This window comes from Phragmites australis, chromosome 11, assembly GCF_958298935.1.
Source record: "Phragmites australis chromosome 11, lpPhrAust1.1, whole genome shotgun sequence".
NCBI classification, from domain to species: Eukaryota; Viridiplantae; Streptophyta; class Magnoliopsida; order Poales; family Poaceae; genus Phragmites; species Phragmites australis.
In genome coordinates this window covers 28357674-28382823 of record NC_084931.1, presented here as the reverse complement: position 1 = coordinate 28382823, position 25150 = coordinate 28357674, and the positions used below count along the sequence as shown (strand labels likewise).

General features: G+C 43.9%; 4 protein-coding genes, 1 long non-coding RNA gene and 1 pseudogene across 9 annotated transcripts; 3 read left to right on the top strand and 3 right to left on the bottom strand.

Moving 5' to 3' along the window:
• Positions 1 to 1709: 1709 nt before the first annotated feature.
• LOC133884517 (serotonin N-acetyltransferase 1, chloroplastic) lies at positions 1710 to 5104 on the bottom strand. Of its 2 annotated transcripts, none has more exons than XR_009903121.1 (8): positions 4951 to 5104; positions 4735 to 4820; positions 4122 to 4185; positions 3397 to 3583; positions 3187 to 3286; positions 2932 to 3040; positions 2734 to 2827; positions 1710 to 2061 (listed from the first exon to the last, which is right to left on the bottom strand). XR_009903121.1 is itself a non-coding variant. In XM_062323963.1 (8 exons), the coding sequence occupies exons 1-8, from the start codon at positions 4986 to 4988 to the stop codon at positions 1982 to 1984; spliced, it is 750 nt and encodes a 249-aa protein (XP_062179947.1). In that variant the 5' UTR covers positions 4989 to 5104; the 3' UTR covers positions 1710 to 1981. The 2 variants fall into 2 exon arrangements, 1 of the variants encoding a protein (XP_062179947.1); XM_062323963.1 differs by having other exon boundaries at positions 2940 to 3040.
• Positions 5105 to 6076: 972 nt separating this feature from the next.
• Positions 6077 to 7542, bottom strand: LOC133884516 (V-type proton ATPase subunit E-like). The gene is made up of 6 exons (XM_062323962.1): positions 7441 to 7542; positions 6962 to 7062; positions 6721 to 6877; positions 6446 to 6642; positions 6204 to 6303; positions 6077 to 6112 (listed from the first exon to the last, which is right to left on the bottom strand). The coding sequence occupies exons 1-6, from the start codon at positions 7540 to 7542 to the stop codon at positions 6077 to 6079; spliced, it is 693 nt and encodes a 230-aa protein (XP_062179946.1).
• Positions 7543 to 8390: 848 nt separating this feature from the next.
• On the bottom strand, positions 8391 to 11145 carry LOC133884122 (uncharacterized; annotated as a pseudogene).
• Positions 11146 to 12777: 1632 nt separating this feature from the next.
• LOC133884121 (uncharacterized) lies at positions 12778 to 16307 on the top strand. The gene is made up of 3 exons (XM_062323489.1): positions 12778 to 12986; positions 14829 to 15133; positions 15869 to 16307. The coding sequence occupies exons 1-3, from the start codon at positions 12778 to 12780 to the stop codon at positions 15922 to 15924; spliced, it is 570 nt and encodes a 189-aa protein (XP_062179473.1). The 3' UTR covers positions 15925 to 16307.
• A 1518-nt stretch (positions 16308 to 17825) lies between these two features.
• LOC133884515 (uncharacterized) lies at positions 17826 to 19060 on the top strand. Its single transcript, XR_009903120.1, has 3 exons — positions 17826 to 17978; positions 18086 to 18225; positions 18315 to 19060. It is a non-coding gene; the product is annotated as an uncharacterized LOC133884515 (long non-coding RNA).
• Positions 19061 to 20661: 1601 nt separating this feature from the next.
• LOC133884514 (uncharacterized) lies at positions 20662 to 25103 on the top strand. Of its 4 annotated transcripts, none has more exons than XM_062323960.1 (5): positions 20662 to 20804; positions 20905 to 20977; positions 21874 to 21997; positions 22601 to 23740; positions 24398 to 25103. In XM_062323960.1, the coding sequence occupies exons 2-5, from the start codon at positions 20931 to 20933 to the stop codon at positions 24815 to 24817; spliced, it is 1731 nt and encodes a 576-aa protein (XP_062179944.1). In that variant the 5' UTR covers positions 20662 to 20804; positions 20905 to 20930; the 3' UTR covers positions 24818 to 25103. The 4 variants fall into 4 exon arrangements, with proteins under 4 accessions (XP_062179944.1, XP_062179943.1, XP_062179942.1 ...); XM_062323959.1 differs by lacking the exon at positions 20662 to 20804 and adding an exon at positions 21397 to 21470 and having other exon boundaries at positions 20918 to 20977; XM_062323958.1 differs by lacking the exons at positions 20662 to 20804; positions 20905 to 20977 and adding exons at positions 21074 to 21323; positions 21397 to 21470.
• The last annotated feature ends 47 nt before the right edge of the window (positions 25104 to 25150 follow it).

Below are 25150 nucleotides of genomic sequence, written 5' to 3'. Positions count from 1 at the left end.
TGAACCAACCGCTTGAGATCAGAGGAACGCACGTGCTGACCGAAATCAACAGCTTGTCACAGACGATACGGAGCGACACTGACAGAACCGACGGTGACACCATCACTCGGTGGCTTTGCCGATCTACAGGAGAGCTTCGGCGACCGACGAGATGAGCTGATTCCTGCAAGGAAAGTCGTTCCCCTTGCGTCACGCGAGGCCACGGACAGGAACAGACTCACGGGCAAAATCAGTTATTCGGGCAACCGGGCATGGGTACTGATCTGAAGGTAAACGGAGACTCCTGTTCAAGTAGTCAAGTTGCAGGTCGAGCAAGTAGGTCCTGGGATGTTGATGGAGAGCAATTTCTTTCGTACATACAGACTGATGATGTGCACATGGACAGCTGGATACTGACGGAGGATAAATTCTACAAACGGGGATCTAAAGAGATCTCTTTTGAAATTTAGTCGGGAGATGATTCTGAATCTATCTCGAATGTAAAATAAACGAGAGTAAATAGGATGTAGTGGTATGGATGATCGGATGCTAGTAGAAATAAATACTCAGAGGATTTTAGACAAGTTCGGATCGCACGGAACGTAATACCCTACTCCTATGTGTATGCTATAAATACTCTGAAAATGTCTCTCTGAGAACCTCTTGTATTACAAGAATTTATATCTAAGTCTAGAGCTTCATGTGTCTTGTTCTTTGTTAGCTTGTCTCAGTATTCTTCAACTCGTGAAATTTGGTCGACTTCCAGAACTTGTCCGGCTTGCCAAGCTCTGAAGCACTTGTCCTCGTCGTCAGGATGCACCCCTCCTTTTATACCGCCAGGGGGGGTTGGCATGCTCAGAAAGGAAAGCACGAGTCCCAAAACGTCATAAATGAAAAAATAACCATCATAGGCTGCAGCTTAACGTTACGGGGGGTTGAAAATACGCCTCTGTCCGATCCTATCGTCATCATTCCGCTTTTCAACAGATGCAGCAGGGAGGGTCCACTGAGCAGCCACCGAGCAACCCCGCACACCCGTCCGGTCAGAACAAGTCTGACACAGCAGAACGACAGGCGATATGCCTAGAGCCTTGCGACGATATCCCGAGATGCGCCGAATAATGCGTGATAGAACCCGCCACATTAAATATCCCCACGCCTCCCTACCAGGCAGTAGCAGGGAGTGACAACAGGCATGAGGGAGTGGTTAGAAATAACATACCACACTCCCTCTTAAATGCAGCATCAGACGTCTCACCAATTGACATATCACCGCTGAGCTCTTGTAGGGTCCACCGACAAAAAGCTTCTCAGGTCCTTAGAAAACTCTGAGTGCTCAGAGACTACTGTTCATAACACTGAGCACTCTCTCACGGATATGCCATTTCTTGATCCTCGAGAAACTCGAACACTCGAAGACCACTGTTCATAGCCTCAAGCATCCTCTCCTGAAACTATGTCTGCTCAGGTCATCAGGAAACTCGGATACTCAATAACCACTGTTTATGACCCCGAATACCCTCTCTCAAAACTTGTAATTCTCAAATCCTCGAGAAACCGAGTACTCAGAGACCACTGTTTATAGCCTCAAACACCCTCTCTCGAAACTTGATCTTCTCAAAACTCGAGGAAAAATCCCTAAAAAAAAGATACCATGTGATACTCTACTGTCCTGACCTTGAGACCCCTGGTTCCTATGTCACCGACAGATACAGAGTTACACATTCATGTGGGGCATATAAACAAGGATACATACAGATGAACAGAGCTCTGAGTGCACATATCTAAACCGATACTGCGGATAGTATTGTTCGCTTCGGTTATAGTTACATCGCATCGGTGAGATGAGGTGAGCCGTGCACCTCATCATTTGAGAATCAGAGAAAATGGTTGCTTTTGCACAGCATGAACTGTGAAGAACGATCCATTTGGCCTGGAGTAGCAAGTCGTGATTCCAACCTGACATACCCTTTGAGAACAAGAGGGTACTAGGCCGCTGGCGCTAAAATCTGGGGTACCAGAACATGCCCTTGATGCCTTGGGGATCAGCCTCGAATCCCATGTTCTTGTAGAAATCTACAACTGCAATTAACAAAACCGAAGGAGCAGAAAGTTGAGCAATCCGTCAGTTCATTGAAATACTGTTGTTGGGTTGCACTTTCTGGCTTTCATGATCTTCAATTTTCCATCCACTTAAGTATGAACAGGAATTTTATTTTCCAGACTTCAAATGTATCAGTGTTTTGATCAAAACAAGGTGCTACAGAAATATTGAGCACTTGAGTTAACTAACACACAAAAATAAAGCAGCCAGTACACCCTTTAGTAAAATGAGGTTGGTGCACCTCTCCCTCTCTCCCAAAATTGACAGATTCAGATAAGGTGTTATAGGAAGTTAGTACAAAAGCAAATTACCCAGAGGCACCGGCTCCCAAATCCACCTTTGCAAAACCATATTATGGAACCTTAGTGACTTTTGTCCTCTTTTATGATTTCCAAATTATGTTTTTCTGCACATGAATAAAAGGGCATGTGGTGCCCACAAAAACCAATAATAGCCAATTAACCATGCTTGTTTTCTCCTTCCTCCTTTTCCATGGTTCTTGCATTATTCATATGGCTTTACTAAAGGACAAGCCAAAATCATAAATAGGACAAATACAATTATAGCCAGATATTCTTATTAGACATAGCCTGTAAATTTGCTTTGCTTTTATCACAAAAAAGGGCTGCAGAAGAGCTCGAAAATTGTACCTTTATTGTCTGCAAACAATGTAATGTTGCTGATGTCTCTCTGGAGCAAAGTACGAATTACTTTCTCCATAAGTGCTTTACCAAGACCTTGACCCTGAAATAGTTGAAATCTAAGTTATTTAAATATAAACCCTTTCATTAACATACATAATAGATGTGGTGTGCAAAGATTGTCAAAATACAAACAGCAAATCTTACCAACTCACCTGATATGAAGGATCAACAAGAACATCCCAAATTGTAGCATTGAAGGCATGGTCTGAAGTTGCGCGCGCCATACCAATCAGTTGTTTCCTGTCTTCTCCCTCTGTCAAATAACTTCTACAAGTACACTGAGATGTTCATCATCTAGAAAAATGAATTTCTGCAAATAACCTTCAGATTAGGACACATGCTTCAACTAATCCATAGGATCACAGAGCACATGTAGTAATCAAACTATGAGGCAAATACCTGTTTCTGAAGACCTAATTATCGAATGTAGTGTAGCAACCAAGTAGCTGTTTCTTAAGGATGCTGCTATCTTCGATAGAGGTCTGCGTGGCCATCCTACCTATGAGATCGGCATTTCATCAACAGGTTGATAAATCATTACTTATATAAGCTGAATCATTGGCTATACAACCTATAAATGTGATAAATATCAGACTTCGGTGAACTCACCTTATCACATAAGGCTTGGAGATCATATACATCAACATCTCCAGCCGAAGAAAATATAATCTGTTCTGTGCTACCATCAGGTAGTGTCCTTTCAAGGAGAATTAGTTCCTCGGGCACAGGTTCTTCCTCTTCAAGTGGTTTTGATGGTGGCTCTATTGTCTGTGTACTGTTATTATTTTTCAAAAAGCTGCAAAACAAATACATTGCATTCTTTTTCCCATAAGATTCAAATTTGAAGGAGCATCATGCAAGACTATTAAGTATTACATAGAAGGGTGTATAACATGCAATAAAGCGAGTTCAGGCTCTATGTTCACCACAAGGTTGAGAGATTACCTTGCTTACTGCAGAAATGGGAAATAACCAGATAGTTCCATGCTAGTAGGGAGAAAAGGAACAAATTTATCAAATAACTTTCTCCACAAGATCTACATTCAGGCAGATGAATTTTCTTTCTTCCAACACAATTTGGTCCCACTACATCTTTATATGGCTCTCCATTAGTAAGATGTGAACTCCTAGCTGTTGAACTTTCTGTTTCTCCTCTTTTGTTCCACATATGTGGCCATGTGGGAATTTTTTGTGTACTCGGTTAAGGTGGGAACTTTATGTAATGAGATGGTACAATTTTTACATTAATAAATACATGTCGTAGTATATGAAAACGTAAAACCCAACGGAGTCGTATAAATGACGTGTTACGAAGGGCACATAATACACTTTACCCAGATTTGAGGGAGTCCCACAAACCAGCCTTCAAGGACCAAGCTGCAGCAGCCCGTCTTTTTTCTGCAATGATAGTGCGGTTAGTGTTTAGCAAACAAACAGCCCACGAAAAAGTCGTGGAACACACAACGAACAATAAATCAGCCTAAGAGCAACTAGCAAATGTAAAAACAAAAATAAAAGTTTGCAAGTTTAACTTGTTGTCGAGCTTAAGAATCTAATCACTTAGCTAGTTTCTTTTCGATTTCAGCACAAGTCTAGATAAGAATTCACAGACACAGCACAATTTTAGCCAAGAGCGAATGCTGTGGAGGTACAGTGGCAAGGGCGACAGATCGAATGCAGCCTTCCAAACATCACGAGGAAAGGGAAGAACCGAAAACGGGAGCTTTGACTTGAAACAATCATTCCTAGTCTCATTCAAGTAAACAAACTGCCAGATTGGCACAGTGGCGCCCAGGTACTTAGCTCGCTGTTAGCTTAAACATGGGGCTCCTGTGCCCAACAAGTAAACCAACTAACGGCTGCACTAGTTCATGGGGTCTCATCCAACCACTATCACTTTCTGGCAATGCGCTGCAACGCGGGGAACTGGGAAGGGGAACATTGTACCTTGCATCCGATTACGGAGAAATCTGGACGCGGGAACCGTACTCCGCGCTTCGAGACGGCAAGCCTTGGGGATGCAAACACCGCATCTGAAAAAACAAAAAGAAAAGGAGAATTGTTGAGAACCTGCTTCGCAGAATGCCATATGCAAATGGACACGAAGGGGAGCAAAGCCCCCGAGAAAGGAGAGGGCGGAGGCACCGCACTTCAAATCCTTACATGGAGGAGGAAGGGGCAGCGGCGAAGGTGGGAGACATCTTCAGGGGGAGCGAGCTCACGCGTATCAGGGAGGAGGGCGGGCGGCGGGGCTGGCGGAGGAGAGGAGAGAGAGGCGTGGGCGTTCCCCGAGAGAGAGAGAGAGAGAGAGAGAGGCCAGTCGTCGGGCTAGTGGATAAGGTCGGGTGAGAGGCAGCGGAGGCAGCCGTTTTCGATGAGTAATATTTTGTCACAATAATTTTTAAGTAATTATATTTTATATAGATTTTTATATAAATATTTTATTTACATAATAATATGATTTTTTTTGAAAATTATATTGATTTGATTTTATTTGGATTCTTTATTTAAATATTTTTCTTTCTAAACCATATGAAAATCCAACTTGCTAATTTTTCATATTTTTTAATTCTAAATTTAACAATTTATTAATTATATTTTATTTGAAATATTTGATAGATCATTAGATATTCATAATAATAAGTATTTTAAATTTTTTGTTATTACTTGATAATTTCGTAACTTTAATCATTCAAACAATAATATAATAGAGGATTGGACCCAAAGATAGTGTTGGGCCACACGCAGCCCGCCCAGATTCCGCGGTCGCCATTTCAGCGCGGGCGGCGTCGGGCTGTCGGCCCGGAAATGATCAGGAATGCAAGGCCGAGTGGACATCAGATGACCGAAAAACCCAGCCCCGTCAGAGTTCAGAACGGAGGACTAAATACATTTCACTGGAAACAAAACATCAGAAATCTTAATTCACTGGAAACAAAACATCAGAAATCTTAATTCACTGGAAACAATCATGCATGAAAATTCCGCATCCTGGTGGTGATTCAATGTTCTTATGAATTGCCACTTTTCTGAATGAAACATTACGCAGACATTTGTTTTGACTACTCTTCTCAATCGTTCAGACGAAACAAACAGATACTAGCACCAATCTTTGAGTGGTTTCCTTGGCTGCAAACGTGACCCTCATTACATGGGTCACTGGGAGTGAATGTCTGGCCAAGAAATATCGTAGAGTATCAATTTATCAGGAAACAAAAAAAAAAAGAAAGAAAAATTATAGGGAGCCGCTTCTGATTTATTCCAGGAGAAAAGAACCCAAAAAAACGTATTACGACATTTGCTGACCGAAGAGCTTCTTCCTGATCTGCAAGAGAACACAAGAACGTTTTAAATCACTGCGTAGCCGAGAGTAAGAAGATAAAACATTGCACCACATGCAACAAACGTTGCTCTACCTCAGGGAGCTTTTGCCTGAAGGAGACGTCCAGCCTCGCGTCCAGCGTGTTGTCGCAGACGATCTTGCCGTCCTGCGACGCGAGCACGACGCCTCCGGAGCTGTTCGTCATCCGAAGCAAAGACACGACGCAAGCCATCAAACGCAAGCCATCAAGCACATTCACATGAAATTAGCATGTATCCCTCGTCGCCCTCCCCATTCTTCAATGAAGGTTTAGCAATGGAGGCGGTGAGTAAGTACCAAAACGGTCCGTGCGCATCGCGGCTGGTCCTCTGCGGCGGCAGGTACACCTTGCCGTCGATGATGACCTTGGGCAGGTTAACTTTGGCCTTCTCGGCGTACTCCTTCTTGGCCGCCTCCAGCACGGCCTCCACCAGGCTCCGGTCTGCCTCACGGCACCGCAGCACCAGCGACGGCTCCCTCAGGCGAAGCAAGCTCTGACGATGACACCGTGTGTTGCTGAATCTCCGATCCAGTAAACGGAACAGCAATGCAAATTAAACAAACCAGCTAACCTGCACGATGAGGCCTTTGAGGACCTTCTTGTAGGCGTTGGCGTCCTTGGTGACGCGGAGCAGCGCCTCGCCGGCGCTCTCCTTCATCCCCGCGACGACGTTGTCCTGCGCCTGAAGCACCTCGATGCGCGCCGCGTTCAGCTCCGTCGAGTACTCGCTGCGCACCAAGCAGAACCAGCGCACTTAGGGGTTGATTCGGTGCATGAGTGAACGAGATGTTAAAATGGATTAATCTGCTCACATCTTCCTGCGGACGTCGACCTGCTTCTCCTTGCGCTCGTAGTCCTGTCTGACCCTCCTCTTCTCGGACTCCACGAGCTGCAGCTTCTCTATGTTGAACTCCTGCAGAAGCACATCCAGCGTGATGTGATCGCAACATTGTGTCGGACTACATAGGAAACTAGTCTAATCTCGAGAGTACATACTTCTATAATATATACGGGTTGCAAAGATTTCTTTTAGAACATCTGTTTACCGTTTGTAGCATCCCTGCCGATCAAACTCGGTGTGCCTATTATTCTCGAAATAGAATGGTGCTCCGATTATCTTTTGATATTTAGCGTGGTTTTTAATTAGTTTCGTGTGAACATTACAGACAGAAAAGCTATATTAATTGCATCCAAGTGACTGAAAACACAAAAAACGAATCCAGAAAGAAAAAAAAAGCGAAATATTTGAGATCTCGGGATGTGGTAAGATGTAGAGGTATGCAGCATGTACCTCCTCTGCGGCAACCGTGATCTCGCTGGCTTTCTCATCTGCCTCCTGCAGGATGAACCGGACCATCTGCTGGACCTGCTTCCCGACGTCGGCGTCGTTCATCTTGGCAGATCAACCTGATCGATCGGCTCGTCCGAGTGCTTGATTCCTCGACCTCCACTTCGCGAGCGAGATCGAATTCGTTCCAAGGTTCGTGCGCGCGTGTGCCTCTTTCTCCTTGGACGGAGGAGACGAGGGAATGGCAGGGAGTGGGAGGCCTGCGCAGAGTTCGGATCTATGCATGCATGGGAGCACGGCACTGAGAGAATATGAGGTGAGGTCCGAACTGGTCGTTGCCTTCCGCGCCAAATTTGGCCTTCGATCGAGTTATCAGTTATGTATCTGGACCATGCAGTCCTCAGCTAGAAATCACTAACCTTTTCTTTAGGGCCCGTCTAACAATGATCGAGCGTTTCAGCTCCTTCCTCGCTCGATTTTTTGTAGCAATTGGATCATGATCCGACACCTCGTCTCTTTCTTCTTCCTCCCACTGCCTCCTCTTCTTCTTCCCTGAGCTTCCTCGCCCCGCCTCTGCCCACACGTGCCGGACTGCTGCTACCCTGCCACGGCGGGTACGATTTCGCCCGGCACTCTGACAAGACCCTACCTCACCGCAACAACTTCCTCACTGTCACCTAGTCCGTCGTTCAGTGGTAGACCCAGAAATTTTCTCGAGCCTAAGCGAACATAACAACTGATAACACGTTCACACAAACATATCGACCATTAACATAAGTATAGTTGACAGCCTCGATAGTTTTGGAACTAAAATCATCGTTCAATACACATACGAATATGCATACATTAAGAAAAAGAAGATATCACAGCAATTATCTCATTACGACACTAAAATTAATTGTGCGTTAACAATTTGCCACCAAAAGTCCAATAGTATATCTCCAAAGGAGACACTATGCAAGCTTATGGGTACGAGGCAGCTGCATTTTTCGAGTCTTAATGATCTGAAACCGTCGAAGAATGGTAGCTTCATCAAGTGATTTGAATAGTTCCCGCTCAATGTAGCAAATCATCAAGTTGTTGAACCAATCGGCGATCTTGTTGCGCAATTTAGACTTGATAATTTTCATTGTCGAGAAGGATCTTTCAACTGCTGCTGTTGACACCGGCACTAACAATGCCAATTCAATGAGCTTGTAGACCAATGAAAAAACCAAATGATTTTCAGTTTCAATCATCTTTGTGGCCAAACTTGCAATATTTGTACAAGAAGCAAAGGCAGCATGCCTCCTCACATGAACAATGTAGGTCTCAAGCTGTTCCCTTATTATTGCACGATGATGATCACAGAAATCCCCATCATAAATTTCAACAGGGCGAGCAAGCTTGTTGACATCAAACTTAGAGAAAGAGTTCTTTGGATCAAGACAAGAGAAGCATATCAATAATTCCGTAGTCGCTTCACCAAACCGATGATTCATTTCAGCACATATTTTATCAACAATGACATAGAAAATCTCGGCACAATAATAATGAAGATTAGTAATAGTAAATCCATCACGCCTTGAACGACCCCTCACTGGTATCTCTTCAGACATATTTGGAATAGGAATACCCTTCACTCCACAAAATTGCCTCACCTCATCAAATAAATCACCCCAACCACTTTCTCTCATGGTGTTCAGGCGAGCTTTTACATCATGAATAAACTGTATATGCAATAAACAAAAAGAGTTGGATTAAAAGGAATAATGGGATAATGAAAAATGGAACGATGGACTTAGTACTAACCTCAAGAGCATTAACAATGTTAAGATCCTTTCTCTGTAGGAGATGTGAGAGCTCATTTGTGATACCAAGCAACCTTAGCATAAGCTTCAAAACGAAAACAAACTGATAACACTCCATTTTCTCTATCAAATCAACCGCTTGACTTGGCACTCGTGCATCTTCATGAATCATACGAAGCACCACTATCACTGAGTCCCACATTTGAGACAAATGAACCAAAGTAGTATGATGTGAACCCCATCTAGTATCCCTAGGTCTGGCAATGATGGTTTCTTGATTCAATCCCCTTCCTGTAGATGCCTCACCATTTCCAAACCTACCCAAAATATTTTGATGATGGCTTTCAATTAGTGCGTCCCTTCTCTTACAAGATGCACTTGTTGTGGTCACAATTAATGAGACATACTCGAAGAAATCATGAACAGAAGAGCAACAATTTGCGGTAGAAACAACAACCAGTTGCAACTGATGGGCAAAGCAATGGATATAGAACGCATATGGGTTTTCATTTAGAATATTTTTTTAGGCCATTAAATTCACCTCTCATATTCGAAGCTCCGCCATATCCTTGCCCTCTTATCCTAGAAATAGATAACTTGTGCCTATCAAGAACACCAAATAATGCTTCCTTCAACGCATCAGATGTAGTGTTGGTGACATATATGAGAGCAAGAAATCGTTCAACAACATTCCCTTGAGAGTTCACATACCTACAACGGTATAACAAGAAAACAGAACAAGAAAAAAATAAATAGGGTACCAATGGTAATGACAAAGGACACAATGAACTGGCTACTAACCTTATAATTATTGCTATTTGCTCTTTTACCGATATATCGCGTGATTCATCAATAAGCACGGAGAATTATCTATCACCAATCTCTCCCATAATCACTTCAGTTATTTCTTCTGCACAACATCTTGCAAGATCCTTTTGAACCTTATGCGAAGTCATTTTGCAATTTAACCCACCACGATCATAGGCATCTCTCACTTCTTCATTGTTATCTTTGAGAAAATCTATTAACTACAGAAGATTACCTTTGTTCAAAGAGGTAGAAGACTCATAATGCCCACGAAAAGCCATGCCTTGCTTTAAGGGATATCTTGAACAACGTAGAGTAGAAGCCAAACGAATTTGGTACAATTCTTATGAATGTTGACTAGCTTTAAAGAATACATTTGACACATTTTGTCTCTGATTTTTAAAACCATCACATTTCTTAACACACATGTTATGAGCACTACCTACACCACCAACGTGATCAGGTAGTGATTTATATGCATGCTTCCAATCAATCCACCCTGTTCTACTGAAAATATTATAGCCAAAGTGTTTCGGCCTTCCTGGCTGTTTAAAAAGGAAGCAATAAAAGCAAAATCCAGCATTTTTGGACTCACTATATTCTAACCAATTATATTTCTTATACCACGATGTCAAAAAGGCTCTTGAATCACCAAACCCATATTGTGTGCGAGGAAAAATCAGATTAGTTGGTTGTGTTGGACCCTTCAGAATATATGCGCTCCTAACTTGTTCTTGAATTTCAGGGGCATACTCATAGATTTGCTTCCTAAGAGCTGGGTCACATAGGATTTCATTCGGATTAAACTCAGTCACGGCATTACCCAAATTTGGTTGTGTCTCTGGATGATCTGGTACTTCCCATGGCTCATCTCCATTTGAGTTTCTTTGAGTTCCGTGACTTCCACCAGGGTCACCATACTGATTCCTTGTGCCAACCAAGAAACGCCTCATTCCTGAAAGAACTATGGATAATTAAATACTAAATAGGGCACCGATGAAGTGATGATCCATCAATCAAACTATAAAGTTTAACTATTGAGTAAAAATCAAGAGAAAAAATCAATTATTCAATTACCTGTTTGGTTGAGTTTCCGCTTCCTGTCTGCCATTCCGTGAGATTTGAGAACCAGTGAATCAAGTGATCGATTTGTTAGAGCCCAGATGCTGCAGAGTGCAGATTGCGCAACGCCGGCGACAAGATGTCGATCAGTCGCACACCTGGCGCCCTCGCTTCTGCGCAAGCTGCAAGGGGATTTTTGGAATTGGGAACGTAGCTGATCGATGTCTCTGGCTCGTGGCTGATCGATGTCTCTGGCTCTACGTATTGCCGTATTTGGGCTGTGAGTTTCGGAGTTTGTGAGTTGGGCTTGCTCACAAGGAGCCCGGGCAGGCGCCCAAGGTCGCCGGGCCCTAGGTCCGCCCCTGCCATCGTTGTTGTAGTAGTCATCGTCACCTCCACCTTGATCATATCCACCGGCTGCGCTCTGCCTACCTGGGCAGAGATGTCACTACCACATCGTTGCCCTAGCCCTGCACCGCCACCACCGGGCGGGCCGCCCTGCTATCGGCGAGCTTCCCTCTAAGTCTGCCACTATCCTCCGCAAAAACCCCACCCCCAAACTGTGAAACTCTAACCCTAAGCTCGTTGGAGACTCGCAGGAGTTGGAGACGAAGCACTTCCCGCGTGAAATCGTAGAGTTTGTACCATGGCTAGAAAATCGAGCGCTGGATGAGGCTAAAACACTCGAGTGTGCTTTAGTTTTCCTATTTCTTTAAATAAAAAGAATTACATGACCTAATGAACGCTCCACCTATAGTTTCATCACACCATTAACCAGTGATGGATCCAGCAAGAGGCTGAAGCTGCTCAAGCCCCCTTACCCGCTGGTGCTATACGGAGAGGAAGGAGAGATATGAACGAGAAGAAGAGGAAGAGGAAGAGAAATAATAAGAAGAGAGAGGTTTGGGGAGGAAGAGGGAGATGAACCCCTAACAATCCATCATGTGTCCGCCAGTGCTATTAACATTTGTTAACATTTGTATTATACCTGTTGAAAGGGCGAGCTTTGAAAAGCCTGACGGAAAAACCACAAACCTGAGCCCGATGCCAGGACAGGCTTCTAGGCCTAAACCTGACCCAACAACGGTTTTTTTTTGTCCGAGCATGAGCTTTTTGGGTTTCAAGCCTATTTTTGAAGCCCAAGTTTAACCCGAAAAATCTATGGACTGATAAGTTAAGCCTGAGCCCGACCCTGTGCATTGGTCGGGCAGGCAAAGTTGTCCATGAATAGGTATAATTTGTATGGTCCTTTACATTTCATGGAGTTGCTCTCCAAAAAAAAATGTGAAATCATCATCTTGCAGTGCAGGATCAAGGGGCCGAACTGGACTGAATTCTAAAGGCTCAACTCCCAAACGAGAGCTTTTTTATTTTTATATTTTTTTATTAAAAATTTAAATAAATAGATTTTTCGTGAAAAAAATTGCAAAACTAGACGTCTACCGCCTTCTCATAGCGCTGAAAATTAGAGGACGGTATGAGTCTAGTTTTGTAATTTTTTCTACAAGGAATCTATTTATTTAAATTTTTAATAAAAAATATTAAAAAAACTCCCCAAACGAGGCCATCCGAGGCCCAACAGCGAGCGGATCCAATAATTTTAGCTTCGGAATCATCTGGGCCATGATCGCGATAATGACCCACGATCCAATTTCGGGAGGCTCGGCCCGTTCTCTGGGCGATGCACGGCCCAGCACGTATCTCGTCGGTCCCAAATATCCCTCTCCAGTCGCCAGCGATCCAGCCAGCGCCGGCGGCGCGGTGGGAAATCAGAACTGGAGGCATTGCGCGCGGCGGAGCTGATGGCACATTTATCCCCGTCGAGCTTCTCCGCCGTGACGGCCGAGTCTCGCCAAGCGCGCCGCGCGGAGTAACGTGTGTGCTGTGGAGGTACGTGCCCTGGCCGTTTCTGTTGCTTGGCCCGCGATGCGGGCCATTTTTTTTTCCTGTACTAGCCTGCGACAAGGGGGGTTGCTGTAGGATTTTCATGGTCCGGGATCCGGTTTGGTCGTGCGGACATCTTATGCGCGCTAGGTGTTCGGGAAAATTCCTGTGCGCCAACGGCTGGTTGGTTGATCATGCTAGGCGCGGACATCGTAATGCGTGTGAGGCCAGTCGCCCGCACGATCGTTGGCTCCGATATTTGTTTCTGGAACTGAAAGTGTCATATAAGTTACCTTTGATGTTTTGATGCTGCCTGCTTCTTTTTATTTTGTTCCTGGGAGATTATTTCATTTCCCACATCTTCCATTAATGTCCTTGTCAATTTAGAGTTTAGACTTTAGAACCGGTAATACATTTTAGCAGAGGTGCCTGCTTGCAGTGCATAGTAAAATTTACGCTTCAGTACAGAGACGCTATAGTTTAGTTATATTATTTTAGGAGAGGTGCCCACTTGTTATATATTGTACTGCAAGGATAATTCGAGGTACTGTGTATTGAAATTATTCTCGGTTGGCAATAATAACTGCTTTGCTGACTTTGACCTTGTATAAAAGAAGAGTTACTTAACTTATCAGCTGACATCAGATCAAGAAAAAAAAACGCTTGTCAGCTCACCGATGAAGCCAGTTATTTTTTCCTGGATTCAAGGTTATTGAATTTAGCCTGTAAATCATTCCGTGCTCTTGACAAATAAAGTAGCTGAAATCTATCTGTAATTTCAATACTTCAAATCTGCCCATTTTCTCCTCGGGTTACTTGAAAGAAGCCGATTGCCTTTATTGCTGAAGCCTGGATCCAACTCTGCTGTAAAAGACCAGTTGTGGTTGGAGCAGAAGCAACATCCGGGATGGAGCTGCAGGGAGGCCAACAAGCTTCTGAAAATGGCACCAACATCATACATAACTTGCTTCATGACCCAAGGGGCCGTGTGGTCAGTGTTGAGGCCCTGATGGTTGTGGGAATAGCCCTCCTATGCTTCATCTCTGCTCTTGGATCCTACCGTCGCCGATCAAGCAGCTGGTGCATCAGAACCCTTGTGTGGGCTGTGTACACAGTATTGTTTTCATTTTCACATACACAATTGGGTTCATACAATCATCATCCAACAATATTGAGCTGTATCCAGTATGGGCCGTCTGTTTCTTTGCAGTCTAGATGTGATCCCATTAGCTTGGAGGGCTACAATTACCACCTATGCTGGTCTGGTGCCAAGATCAGGTCGGAACCTCCTTACTATGGAAAGCAGTTTATTACAAATGAAAATGTTATCACCATTGAGCAGGTCTGGCATTGTGATGGGAGGCTGATGAAGTCCGCTGAGGGTGAGCAACTGAAAGATGTATGTCTTTCGTTTGCCTTGTACCATTTGCTCAGGCGACACTATTTTGGGTTTTCTTGTTCTGAATCTGGCCTTCAAAAGACTCATGACTTCATTTTTGGAGGGCTGTTAGCCAGGGATGAGGATCATAGTAGGGCTTTCAAGGTGGTAGAAGTAGAGTTAAGATTCCTATACGATTTTTTCTTCACCAAATATGCCCTCATGTATTACCAAGAATGCAAAATAATCTACGCTGCAATTATCTCAGTCACATTGATCTCTTTGGTTATATTGGCTGTTATTCGTGTGCGTGGAGTGGACTATTCATTAATTTACGTGACCATAATAGACTCGAAGAATGTGGCTATTGTTTTTACAGTGCTGACTTTAGCGTCACTCGCTTTGCTAGAAATTCTGCAGCTTATATTGTATTGGTTCTCGGACTGGGGTAAAGTTTCATTAACATGTAGGTATGTCAGTCACCTCCGGTGGAGAAAAAACAAATTCATTCAGAGGGTACTTGCTTTTCTCTGCAAGATTAGCTTGTATCCAAATTGGCAGAATAAGATTGGTCAGTATTCTTTACTTGAGGATTTTCAAGGAAATATTTGTATGAGAAGGTTAAACAATTTCATTAGATGGAGTAATATCGTGTATCCTAGAGATCAAGAGAAGATGGGCATCAACATGGGTGACATGGTAAATGATCGCAAAGCAGGAATTCCTACCAGCGTGCACACTGAAGTCAAGAAATCAATTGTGCAGTCTCTGAAAGGTAGCAATGGCCAGCTATCTAATGAATTATCCTCATTAGCAAGAAATTATCTGGTCGAGCAATTCTCCTGGGCATGCAGCCAAGAGACCCGAACACATACAATCTTGATTTGTTCTTAGGAAGAACACAACGGTAGCGGTAGTATTCCACTAAATGCTTCCTTTCTTAGGGCACTAGTTGGAAATAACTTGGTACAATGGCATCATCTTATATCTCAAATGGTGCATGTGCAGTTAAATAGTGGCAAATATGTGTTTAGATGGAATCTACATCATAATGGCCGATTTTCGGTCCATTCGATGTGTAAACCTCTTATAAACAATCGTAACATAAATACGAATAGGGTGCTTTGGAATTTCAAATTCCCTTTAAAGATCAAGATTTTTATGTGGTGCCTAAAAAAATGTGTAATCCTAACCAAATATAACCTAGCTAGACGAAATTGGAATGGTAGTAAGAAATGTAGTTTTTGATTTTTTTTAAGCAGCAATGAGATTATCCAACACTCATTTTTTGATTGTCATTTTGCTAAGTTCATTTAGAGATCATTTCATATTGCTTTTGATTTGGACCCACATAATAGCATACATGATATATTTGGGGATTGGCTTGTTGAGTTGGGAATAAAATTAAAAGGCCAAATGCTGGTGGGCGCTGCTGCTCTATGCTGGACTATATGACTAAGCAGGAATGACATGATTTTTTTATAAGACACCTATTGAATCCTATATGCAGGTACTCTACAGAGGAACGTATTTGCTCCGGTTCTGGGTGCAACTACAACAGTGTGAGGAGTACAAGGACATGATGCAACTTGCATGCCGTACTCTGGAGACTACAATAATGCAAATTTTCGCCAAGCATGGATACAGATTCAACAATCGGATATGTGCTCAATAATATTTTTTCATCCAAAACTTTATTGGCGTTTAGTTCCTTTAGTGTTTTTTTTCATCATAATGTGTGATGTGGTCAGCCTAAGTGCTGAAAACTTTGTAATAATTAAAGGCTTGGTGCTTCCTTTGAAGCAGAGTCCGGGATATTCTTTTCATTATCTAAAAAAAAGGTACTGCAAAATTACACCACCTGAGTTGGAGTTGAGTAGGAGCCAAGAACAAGAGGATGTTCTAATCCACCGTGATGTTGGTACCAAACTATCAAGATATTGTGCATACTTAGTTGTGTTTGTTCGAGAGTTGCTACCAGATCACCAATGGGATACAAAAACCATATTTGATGAGGTGGAAAAGGAAACATGAGAATTCCTGGGAGGTGAAAAAATGTTGCAAGACAAGTACTGGATAATGAAAAATCTGGGAGAACTAGAGGAGACGATTTTTGTGAAAGGAGCAAAGCTTGGAAAGCAGTTGGAAAGCATAACAGATTATTCAGCACAGTGGAACGTGATTGCGGACTTTCTGATCTGAAATGATACTATTTGTCGCACCATCAGATAATGTAAGAGGACACATAGAGTGCCTTAGCCCTTACGCATTGTGGGGAATTTATCACTCATCTATGGGCTTTGCTCACTCACGCAGGCTGTGGAGCAACAAAAAGAGAAGCAGAATGTGTAAAAATTCAGTGACCCTCCAAGCAAAGGTGCATTGTTGTTAGTTTTAGTGAATTGAACAAAGTTAAGAACAGTCTTGATATGATTGAACGGTCAAGTTTGCTGTTAGTGCTGTTGTAATCTTTGCAGTACTCTTGATTCCTTCTTGTCAAGTGAAATGTACTGTTTGTCAAAGTCAGCAGTATGTTGCCTAAAAAAAGAGGAAAATTGGTATGTTTCAATGATCCATATTAAATTTATTTGTAATTATATGTATTGCATTATGGTTAACAATTTCACCTTTTTTTGTCTTTCAATATGTACTAGATGAAGACTAATTGCCAATCTTTATAATTGTCGGTTGTTTGAGTTTAATTGAATGGTTCTTTGTTAGGTAGAAAAGATGAACTTGTGCGGTTGTGCCCCTCATGAAATGCTCGAGGTAGTTCACCAGTGAGCTGGCTGTATGGTGGTGAAATAGCACGCAAGCACAAATGATTTATGTCTCATCTCAGGGCGAATGTTACGTGCAGGTGCCATCATTCTTCATCCAAATCATCCATCGATCTACAGCTAAGGTGTCGCTTTTGCTTTTGCTTTCTGGTGAAAAAATAGCGCTTAAAATCTTATTGCCTTTGACAACTTTTAAGTTAGGTAAAGTACTATCTTTAAGCCAATTATTGAGGTTGTGGTTAAGTAGAGTTGTAAATCTCTTCTAAGACTTGCAAGTACAATTTAGAATGCATCAATTGTTAATCAACTCAGCTATCTGGAAACTGATCATCCAAAGAACATCTGGATTCTGGAATCAAATACAGGCACCAAGGCAAGCGCTAAACAAATAAAGTACTAATCTGATTGCGCCTTGGATTAAGAAGGATTGATCTTATGTATTCATCTCATATTTAAGCAGAATTCATTTGCAAGTGCACTGGTTTTGACGACTCATAAGAAGAACCATCAAGCCCCTGGACCTTATCCACTCGTTGTAGCTGAAATTCCAGGTTCCACTGACAACTTGAAAAATGCAGGCCCCTCCACAGCTTGCTACTGTCGGTCCTTAGTATTTGAGGTTGGAGGACAAACAATGCGTTTGATTGCATTGTCCTTCAGTACAGACAGTTTGTAGGACCAGGACCATGGAGCACTATAAATGGGGTAGGATGGGGATCAGGGAATGCATGGCATGTGCAGACTGCATGTTACATGTATCCTCCCCAGAAGTTTGACATGAGGAGCCAGCGGTTCTCGCCACTGATTACTGATGAGGATTCCCATCATCTACACCAGCAGGTATCTAATTCTACTTTTTATAATACAATCATTTTTTTGTAGACTATACAACCTGCAGACACTATTTAACTCATTGTAGCTCATCTCCTGACTCTAAAATTTAACAGGACCACTGCTACACTAATGCATCTTCACTACAAAAACTCCAAGTCTTTTCTCTTTTTTTTCCTACTACCTATGAATCACGTACAATGCCTTAAACAAGATGAACTGATTCTTGGGAGCCTTGCAACAGACGAACCAAGCGGTGAGTTTCGGATGGAGGTGCTGAGTAGCTGAGGGTTACATCTGGGCCAGTTGCCGCTTCTGAACACATCTCTTTTACCCTTCTTGAAGGACCATCTGCACCTAACAGAGATGGGACGAGCAGACCCCCCGGCGTGACCAGCAGGCATCCTGCACAGTGCAGCTCCTGGCGATATGGGAATGAGACGGAGGAGCACACTGAGGGCACAGTGCCCCCCCGTGTCGGTCCCTGGCGATGCAGCAACTACCTACCGGTCGCCATCGCACAACCAACCGTCGCCAGTGCCCTCCCGCCTCAACCCGCAGGGCGTGCCTGGAAGCGATCGCCATGGATTGCTCTGGATGGGTGGAGCTCCCCTGCCTTCCTTTAATCAATCATGCATGAATCCTCCCATCCAGCTCTTTTTATTTGATGAAACGTGGAATTTCTTTCTCGATTCCTAGAAAAACTGAAGGCCTTAGAGCACGGGCGTTCATGTGTCACAGACAAGCACGGGCGTTCATGTGTCACAGACAAGGACATACGACTAACCAAAAAAACAATCACATTAGCATTTCCTTTCTCTCATGTTTTAACTCTGGACAGTGAACTTGGACTATGGGCGATAAACACAATATTAATTCTGTGTATCTGCCAGGAAATATGCTATGGTTCAGAGCAAAAATTGAGTGGAGACCGAGACAGATTCTTTTCAAGAAAACCAAGCTACAGAATGTCCGATGAAACTTCCCAGCAGCAAGGAAGAATACAACCTAACATTTCAGTAAAAATTCGATCTTGCCTGATGAAATTGCTTGTGTCAGGGTAGACCAGGCACATTACATACACCACAGTCCATCACGCAGCTGGGGTAGCCGGCCACATGTGTTACATGCATTATTGCAGCGTCGCACAGCACCCTCCTCGCAGGTCGCAACTGTTGTACGTCACTGGTGGCCAAGATCTGAGGACCTGCGCACCTCATCATTTCGACAACAGTGCGCCCTTTCCAGATCATTGCAATTCGTGCAGAAACACGGACCGTAGAACGGAACGTACCGGATCCAGATCTAACGCGGACGACGAGACCGTATCACCGTGCGGTGAAGTAACTTGGGTTTGATTGGTTGTCCGCGTGGTCTGATAGATACATATAATTAAAAAAAAATGTTTAGTTACCGATATATACTGTTTTTGATGAATATATATATATGTATATGGTACGTCCGCAACATGGTTCAACTGATGTAATTTTCTGTATCTACTCATGTAAACTATTTTACTTGTCAGTATCACAGATCATTTTGTACAAGCAAATAATCATAATGGATTCAACCAAATATAAATTCAGCTCAGTCTATTCAAACAGATATAACTAATTAAATATTCAACCAATTAAATATTTTTATTTTCAATAAATATAACTTCATTTAGCTTTGATTCTACTCAGTCTATATATACGGTCAGGCCCGTAAATATCGAACGTCTGTTCCTGATCGGACGGCCCCCAAAACGCGATGCGGCTGCACGTGCACCGTCTGGGTCTGGGATCCAGCTCCCCCGGCGCGGGGTGGTGCACGTTGCCCGCATTTGACCGCGGCATGGGCTTGATCCGCCAGTCTGCCGCTTTACGCTGCACCAAGTGGCGAATGGCCGAGAACGGGCTCGTAGCCCGGTGGAAGCTTGCTCCGGTGGAGTGCTCCTCGCCCGAGTTCGATCCCTGGGATCGGACTCGAGTGTCTCACCGGGATTTATTCCCAAAAATAAATTTACAGGTATCCTCAGGCGTCTATGGACCACAAGGGGAGGCGACGCGCCCGTCGCTAGCGGAGCTGGAATCTTCGTGAATCTCTGTTAGACGTGGGTTGGTATAGGTTCTAGTTCTAGCGTGCGCTCTAGGGTGTGTTGGTGTGTGTAGTGTGTGTTATGTTCGGGCGTTCGTTCATATACTACAACTTGTCCCCTAGATCTGAGGAATAAAAAAAAAAAAAGTGGCGAATGGCCCCCTGACCAACCACTCGATTACTCCGACCGCAGCAATAATTACTGCAGCCTCTGACAGTCATTAGCATAACCTAATCCACGGCTGCACATGGGCCCGCGGCTACCCTGGCCCCACATGTCACCCAGCGCCTCCCGCTACACCTATCCCCGCCCAAAGGCGCCGACTTCTCCTGGCGACCTGGCCCCAGCGGCCGTGCAGAAACCGTCGCTGACACGCGGGGCCCTTGGGGTGGGGCCATCGTCCCCACGGAGCACGGCGAGGGTCGCGGGGGCATTTGCGGCTAAACAAAACAAAAAGGCTTCGCATCACAGCGCAGAGGCGCAGAGCTCACGCTCCCCTCCACCACCACCGTCTCCCTCCTCTCTCTCCTCGCCATCTCTCGCGCAGCAGCCCATCTCGTCCGTCGCAGCGGAGGAAGAGGAGAGAGGCTAGCGCGTAGCGGAGTAGCACCTCGCCCGAGCAGCGGCACCAGAGGAAGGAATCTGCATTGGCTGCGGGAAGGAAACAAGGCGTTGAGCCGGGGCTCCTGGAAGCTCCCGGATCCGGCGCATCCGGCCGCCCAGCCGGATCTCCACCCACCTGCTGGTCGCTTGAGGTAGTGGTAGCGGCATCGGATCAGCTAATGATTTGGTGGCTTTTGTGGTTTTTTGCTGAGTTTTTTTTTGGGGTGGGGGGTGGGGGCGGATTTGTTGCAGATTGAGACAAGGTAGCTTGGTCTGAGATGGAGGACCTGTTGGGTTCGGAGATCGGGAAGAACGACTACGACTGGTGATTATCAACTTACTTCCCTGCTCTTTTCCCCCCTATTTGGTGGATGCGGCTTTTGGTTAGTTTTCTGCGTGTTCTTGATCTCACCGTGTTAATTGATGAGGGGATTAATGCGGTACAATAGCTGTATTTCCTCCCTTGGATTAACCTGAATTGCCCTGCTTTGGAGGTGCATTCTGTACGGTTCACTACTTGATCGCGTTAACTAAAGAGGGGATGAATTCAGTAGGAGAGCTGTATTTTCATTGGCATCAGTTGGCCTGCTCTGGGGATAGATTTGTATACATCGCTGTATTGAAAGAGTGAGGAAGCTTGATCTTGGAGAGCACCGTATTGCCAAAATCATGTCGGGTTTTATTTTTTAGGTGGTGGTTGTTGTGAATTGTGACTCTGATGGATGTGATCGTTTCTCTCTAAAGATGGCCTTGGTGGTGGTGGTTGTTGGGAGGAAACGAGTCGCTGTGCAAAGCAAAGTTGAAACACCAGATATGCAGTTGAGTTGATTGTCCTGTGTAGGCTCTTCCCTTGGAAGGCCAACTTGGAGCTTGGTAATTGGCGTTTCATACATATTTACACAACTTTATAGAAGAAACGCAATTGTGAAAGTGATGTATTATACCTTTAGATTGAGAATCCTTTTGTTGGTGAGCATGCTTCAAAAAGAGGACAATGTGTTGCATGTCAAATATACCATTTCCATGTTTTTCTCACAATAATGATAAAAATTTATGACCCCTTTTACGGTGAAGAACAGTCATTGAGTTGTTCAATTGTTTTTCTTTTTGCAACGAGCTAGTAACTGGTTTCTTGCTTCATTAACGGTTTGTTTCCTATTAGTAATACATGTTACCATGCATTTCTATTCTAACTTAGTGTAATTTGTGTTGTACTCCTAGGCTTCTAACTCCACCAGGGACGCCACGTGTTCCTGCACTGGAGGTTGCTGAGAAAACACCAGCCACCAATATATTGCCAAAGCGCACCGTCACTAGATCATCCTCAACGACTAGAGCATCAAGGGTATGTTCCATGTCGGTGTTTAAAAATCAAACGTGTTAATCTTTGAATATTTATCTTGCAAACTGGTCAAATATTCCTATTCCGAGCAATATTTTTCTTGGGATCATGCTCTTTAGATGTGTGGTAGAGGTGAGAAGTTTGAAGCATTTGGACCTACTATGACCTGTTTATTCGGTGGAATTCTTGAACTAATGAGATATAACATCAGCAAAAAGAATTTATAAGATGTAGCAGACATTCAGATGCGTGTGATTTGCAGTGCTTTGCACTCTTGTTCAGTTCATTTCTTTGGGGAAGAAAGGTTCTTAATCTCAATTAGTCAATGGAATTTTCACCTTAGAAATTTATCATATACTATCGTTGTGGCATGTCTCAAATATATTGCAAAGGAAATTACTATTGAGACAGTACAGACAAAAATCATTTACTTAGCAAGTTTAATATTGAGTTTCAATACTAGTTAATTATGACACTTGATAATAACATAGGTCTCGCTTCTTTTTTCTACTTCAAATATATAGGCAATAGCTGCACAATTTTTTCTTGGAACTAATTATGTTATCAGCTAAACTCTGCTCATGATATTAACTGTTTCGTTTGCAGCTTTCAGCATCTCAAACGGAAAATGGGCATTCCACAGTTCCCACTAGACCAGCAAGAAGTAACTCTGTCAACCGACCTTCTATTCAATCCACTCTCATGTCTGGTAACAACAGGACATCAGTTCTCAATACAAGCATTTCATCAGTTAGTTCAAGACCTACAACCCCAAGTAGGCGAAGCAGCACTATTGTTGCACCAAAACAATCAATTCCAGCCTCACGTCCAGTGCCTGCAAGATCCTCTACTCCCGCTAAAACTCGTCCATCTACACCAGTCAAAACGCGCCCATCTACTCCCACGAGAACTCGTCAAATAGCCCCCAACTCTTCAACTGACTCAGCTGCTGCAAAGACCACATCCACACAAAGTTCAAGGCCATCAACTCCAAATTCTCGGTCTCGTATCATGCCCAATCCATCTTCTGGTCCAACTAATGCGATTAACCGCCCGAGTGCATCCGTAGGTACAACAAGCCGGCCAGGGTCATCCTCAGGTAATATTCCTGGGATAAGCCGTGCCACCTCATTGTCCTCAAGTTTGGTTCCTTCAATGAGCCGTTCCAGCTCACGATCATCTACACCGACACGCCAGCCTGCAACCCGTTCATCAGCCCCAGCTATTGGTCGCTCACCTTCAGTTGGACGGAGTTCTAGCATCAGTAACTTTACATCTGTTAGCCGACCTGCAGCCAGTGGGCGGAATTCAGCACCTTCATCGGCTCCATCATCTCGTCCAAGTTCCCCAAATCCACGACCCCGAGCTCCAGTGCGGCCACTTGATATCCCTGATTTCCCAAGTGAAACTCCGCGAAATCTAAGGACGAAATTGCCTGAAAGACCACTATCTGCTGGCAGATCACGGCCGGGAATGGCTTTAGGAATAAGATCAACCCAGAATACTGAACCTTCAGCTGCCTCAGCTCCTGTTAAGAAGATGTCTGTGCCTGCTGTGAGTCGAAGTAAATTTTCTGATGCTTCATCAAAGACGTCTACTCTCACAAATGGACACCAAAATAGACAGGCTGAAAGGTCCATTATTGACAGTCAACCTAATAGACTCTCGCGGCCAGTCACAGGCACAGATAATGGATTTGGGAGGACAATATCAAAGAAGTCACTTGACATGGCAATCAAGCACATGGTACAGTCCCTGTTTTTACATCAGCTAACATCCTGCATTTTTAGCTTCAGTGTTGCATTTCAGTTATTGACTAAGTTCCTTAATTTGTTACCTTCTGAAATCGTTGGCCTATTCTTGATCTGTCAATACTCAACCTTTTGCATTTAGTCAAAATTGTCATGTTTGTGGTTCAAGAAATGTTGCAAGTTTGTGCCTTTCAATTTACAAGACGAAATACAGGTAGCCTAAAGTATAAAATGTGTCACTGTGCATAGCAAGGCTCTCTCTAGTGATATAAAACCAAAACAGGAATAAAGATACAAACATTGATTGAAAGCAGCACTGCCCATCTGTGCATAGCAAAATGTTCTTTGGTGATATTAGACAAAAATGTTCCGATATTATGTATGGAAAACTGCATTTTGCATCTGTAACTGTGTTACTGTAAGTAACAAAGCCCTCTCAAGTGATGTAAAACTCAAAGATTGTTAAACGAGTTATTTTAAGAGATTACCAATTTTTGTTGGAAGTTGGAACACGGCATGGATGATAGATAAATCGGGGTGATGCAGATGGCTTCATGCTCATAGTCTCATAGATGGATTAGCGTCGGGGTGTCTCAAAATTGCTATTTTCAAATCCTGTTGAAAGAAGCTAACTTACCCCTACTTGTGACAGGACATTCGGCAGAACTTGGGTGGCATTCGTGGCGCATCCCTCTTTCCCCAGAGCATCCGCTCGGCTGCTGCCAAGGTAGGGCCAGCTCGAGTGTCAGACCCCGGGCACACGATCTCAAATGGCGACCGATACTACACTGACAATGGAAGCAGCGTTAACGGACACCTCTCTGGGGATTCAAACGGAGCTCTTTCACGCAACGGTGGTAGCTCAACCGATTCGCCGGACAGGGGAAACATTGGAGCCAAGGATACCCTGAGCGAACTGGACATCTACAGCAGCTCGCGCTACGAGGCGATGCTGCTGAGGGAGGACGCGAAGAACATGAGCTGGTTGCACGGCTTCGACGACAAGCCCGACCAGAGCCCGCTGTTCGACCACCGGTTCGAGCCGCCGCCGGAGCCGTTCAGCCCGCTATGACAGCTGCTGTTTGTAAAGTTCTAGTGATCCTCACTTGCTCTTTCTGTTCCTTTTGTGTTGCAAGATGTGTATGTTTTGGTCTGCTTTCTACGAGACTACAATTGGTTGGCTCTGCACGTCCCCCCATCCTTTTTTCTGAAACTCAAGACTGAAGAGACGGAGAGATTGCGGAGTCTGGGACCCTTAGTTTATCCCTGGAGGTTGGGTTTTCCACTTTCCACAAAATTGTTGTACTGAAAGAAAATCTTAAAGTACAGGAACAGTAAAGATTTGTAATTTATTGTGATGGCCTTGGATTCGTATGTGATCAGACCAGACCGTGTTATGTGCTGA

Coding starts and splice junctions, on each gene's coding strand:
- LOC133884517 (XM_062323963.1), bottom strand. CDS start 4,988: ATGTCTCCCACCTTCGCCGCTGCCCCTTCCTCCTCCAT. Junction 4,821..4,950: donor GCTGCCCCTTCCTCCTCCAT/GTAAGGATTTGA, acceptor TTGTTTTTTCAG/ATGCGGTGTTTGCATCCCCA. Junction 3,287..3,396: donor TCCAAGCCTTATGTGATAAG/GTGAGTTCACCG, acceptor CCGATCTCATAG/GTAGGATGGCCACGCAGACC.
- LOC133884516 (XM_062323962.1), bottom strand. CDS start 7,542: ATGAACGACGCCGACGTCGGGAAGCAGGTCCAGCAGATGGTCCGGTTC. Junction 6,878..6,961: donor GTCGACGTCCGCAGGAAGAT/GTGAGCAGATTA, acceptor CTTGGTGCGCAG/CGAGTACTCGACGGAGCTGA. Junction 6,643..6,720: donor TCAAAGGCCTCATCGTGCAG/GTTAGCTGGTTT, acceptor TGTCATCGTCAG/AGCTTGCTTCGCCTGAGGGA.
- LOC133884121 (XM_062323489.1), top strand. CDS start 12,778: ATGCACGGCCCAGCACGTATCTCGTCGGTCCCAAATATCCCTCTCCAG. Junction 12,987..14,828: donor GTAACGTGTGTGCTGTGGAG/GTACGTGCCCTG, acceptor ATTAACATGTAG/GTATGTCAGTCACCTCCGGT. Junction 15,134..15,868: donor AATTGTGCAGTCTCTGAAAG/GTAGCAATGGCC, acceptor TCCTATATGCAG/GTACTCTACAGAGGAACGTA.
- LOC133884514 (XM_062323959.1), top strand. CDS start 21,397: ATGGCCTTGGTGGTGGTGGTTGTTGGGAGGAAACGAGTCGCTGTGCAA. Junction 21,998..22,600: donor CAACGACTAGAGCATCAAGG/GTATGTTCCATG, acceptor TTTCGTTTGCAG/CTTTCAGCATCTCAAACGGA. Junction 23,741..24,397: donor ACATGGCAATCAAGCACATG/GTACAGTCCCTG, acceptor TACTTGTGACAG/GACATTCGGCAGAACTTGGG.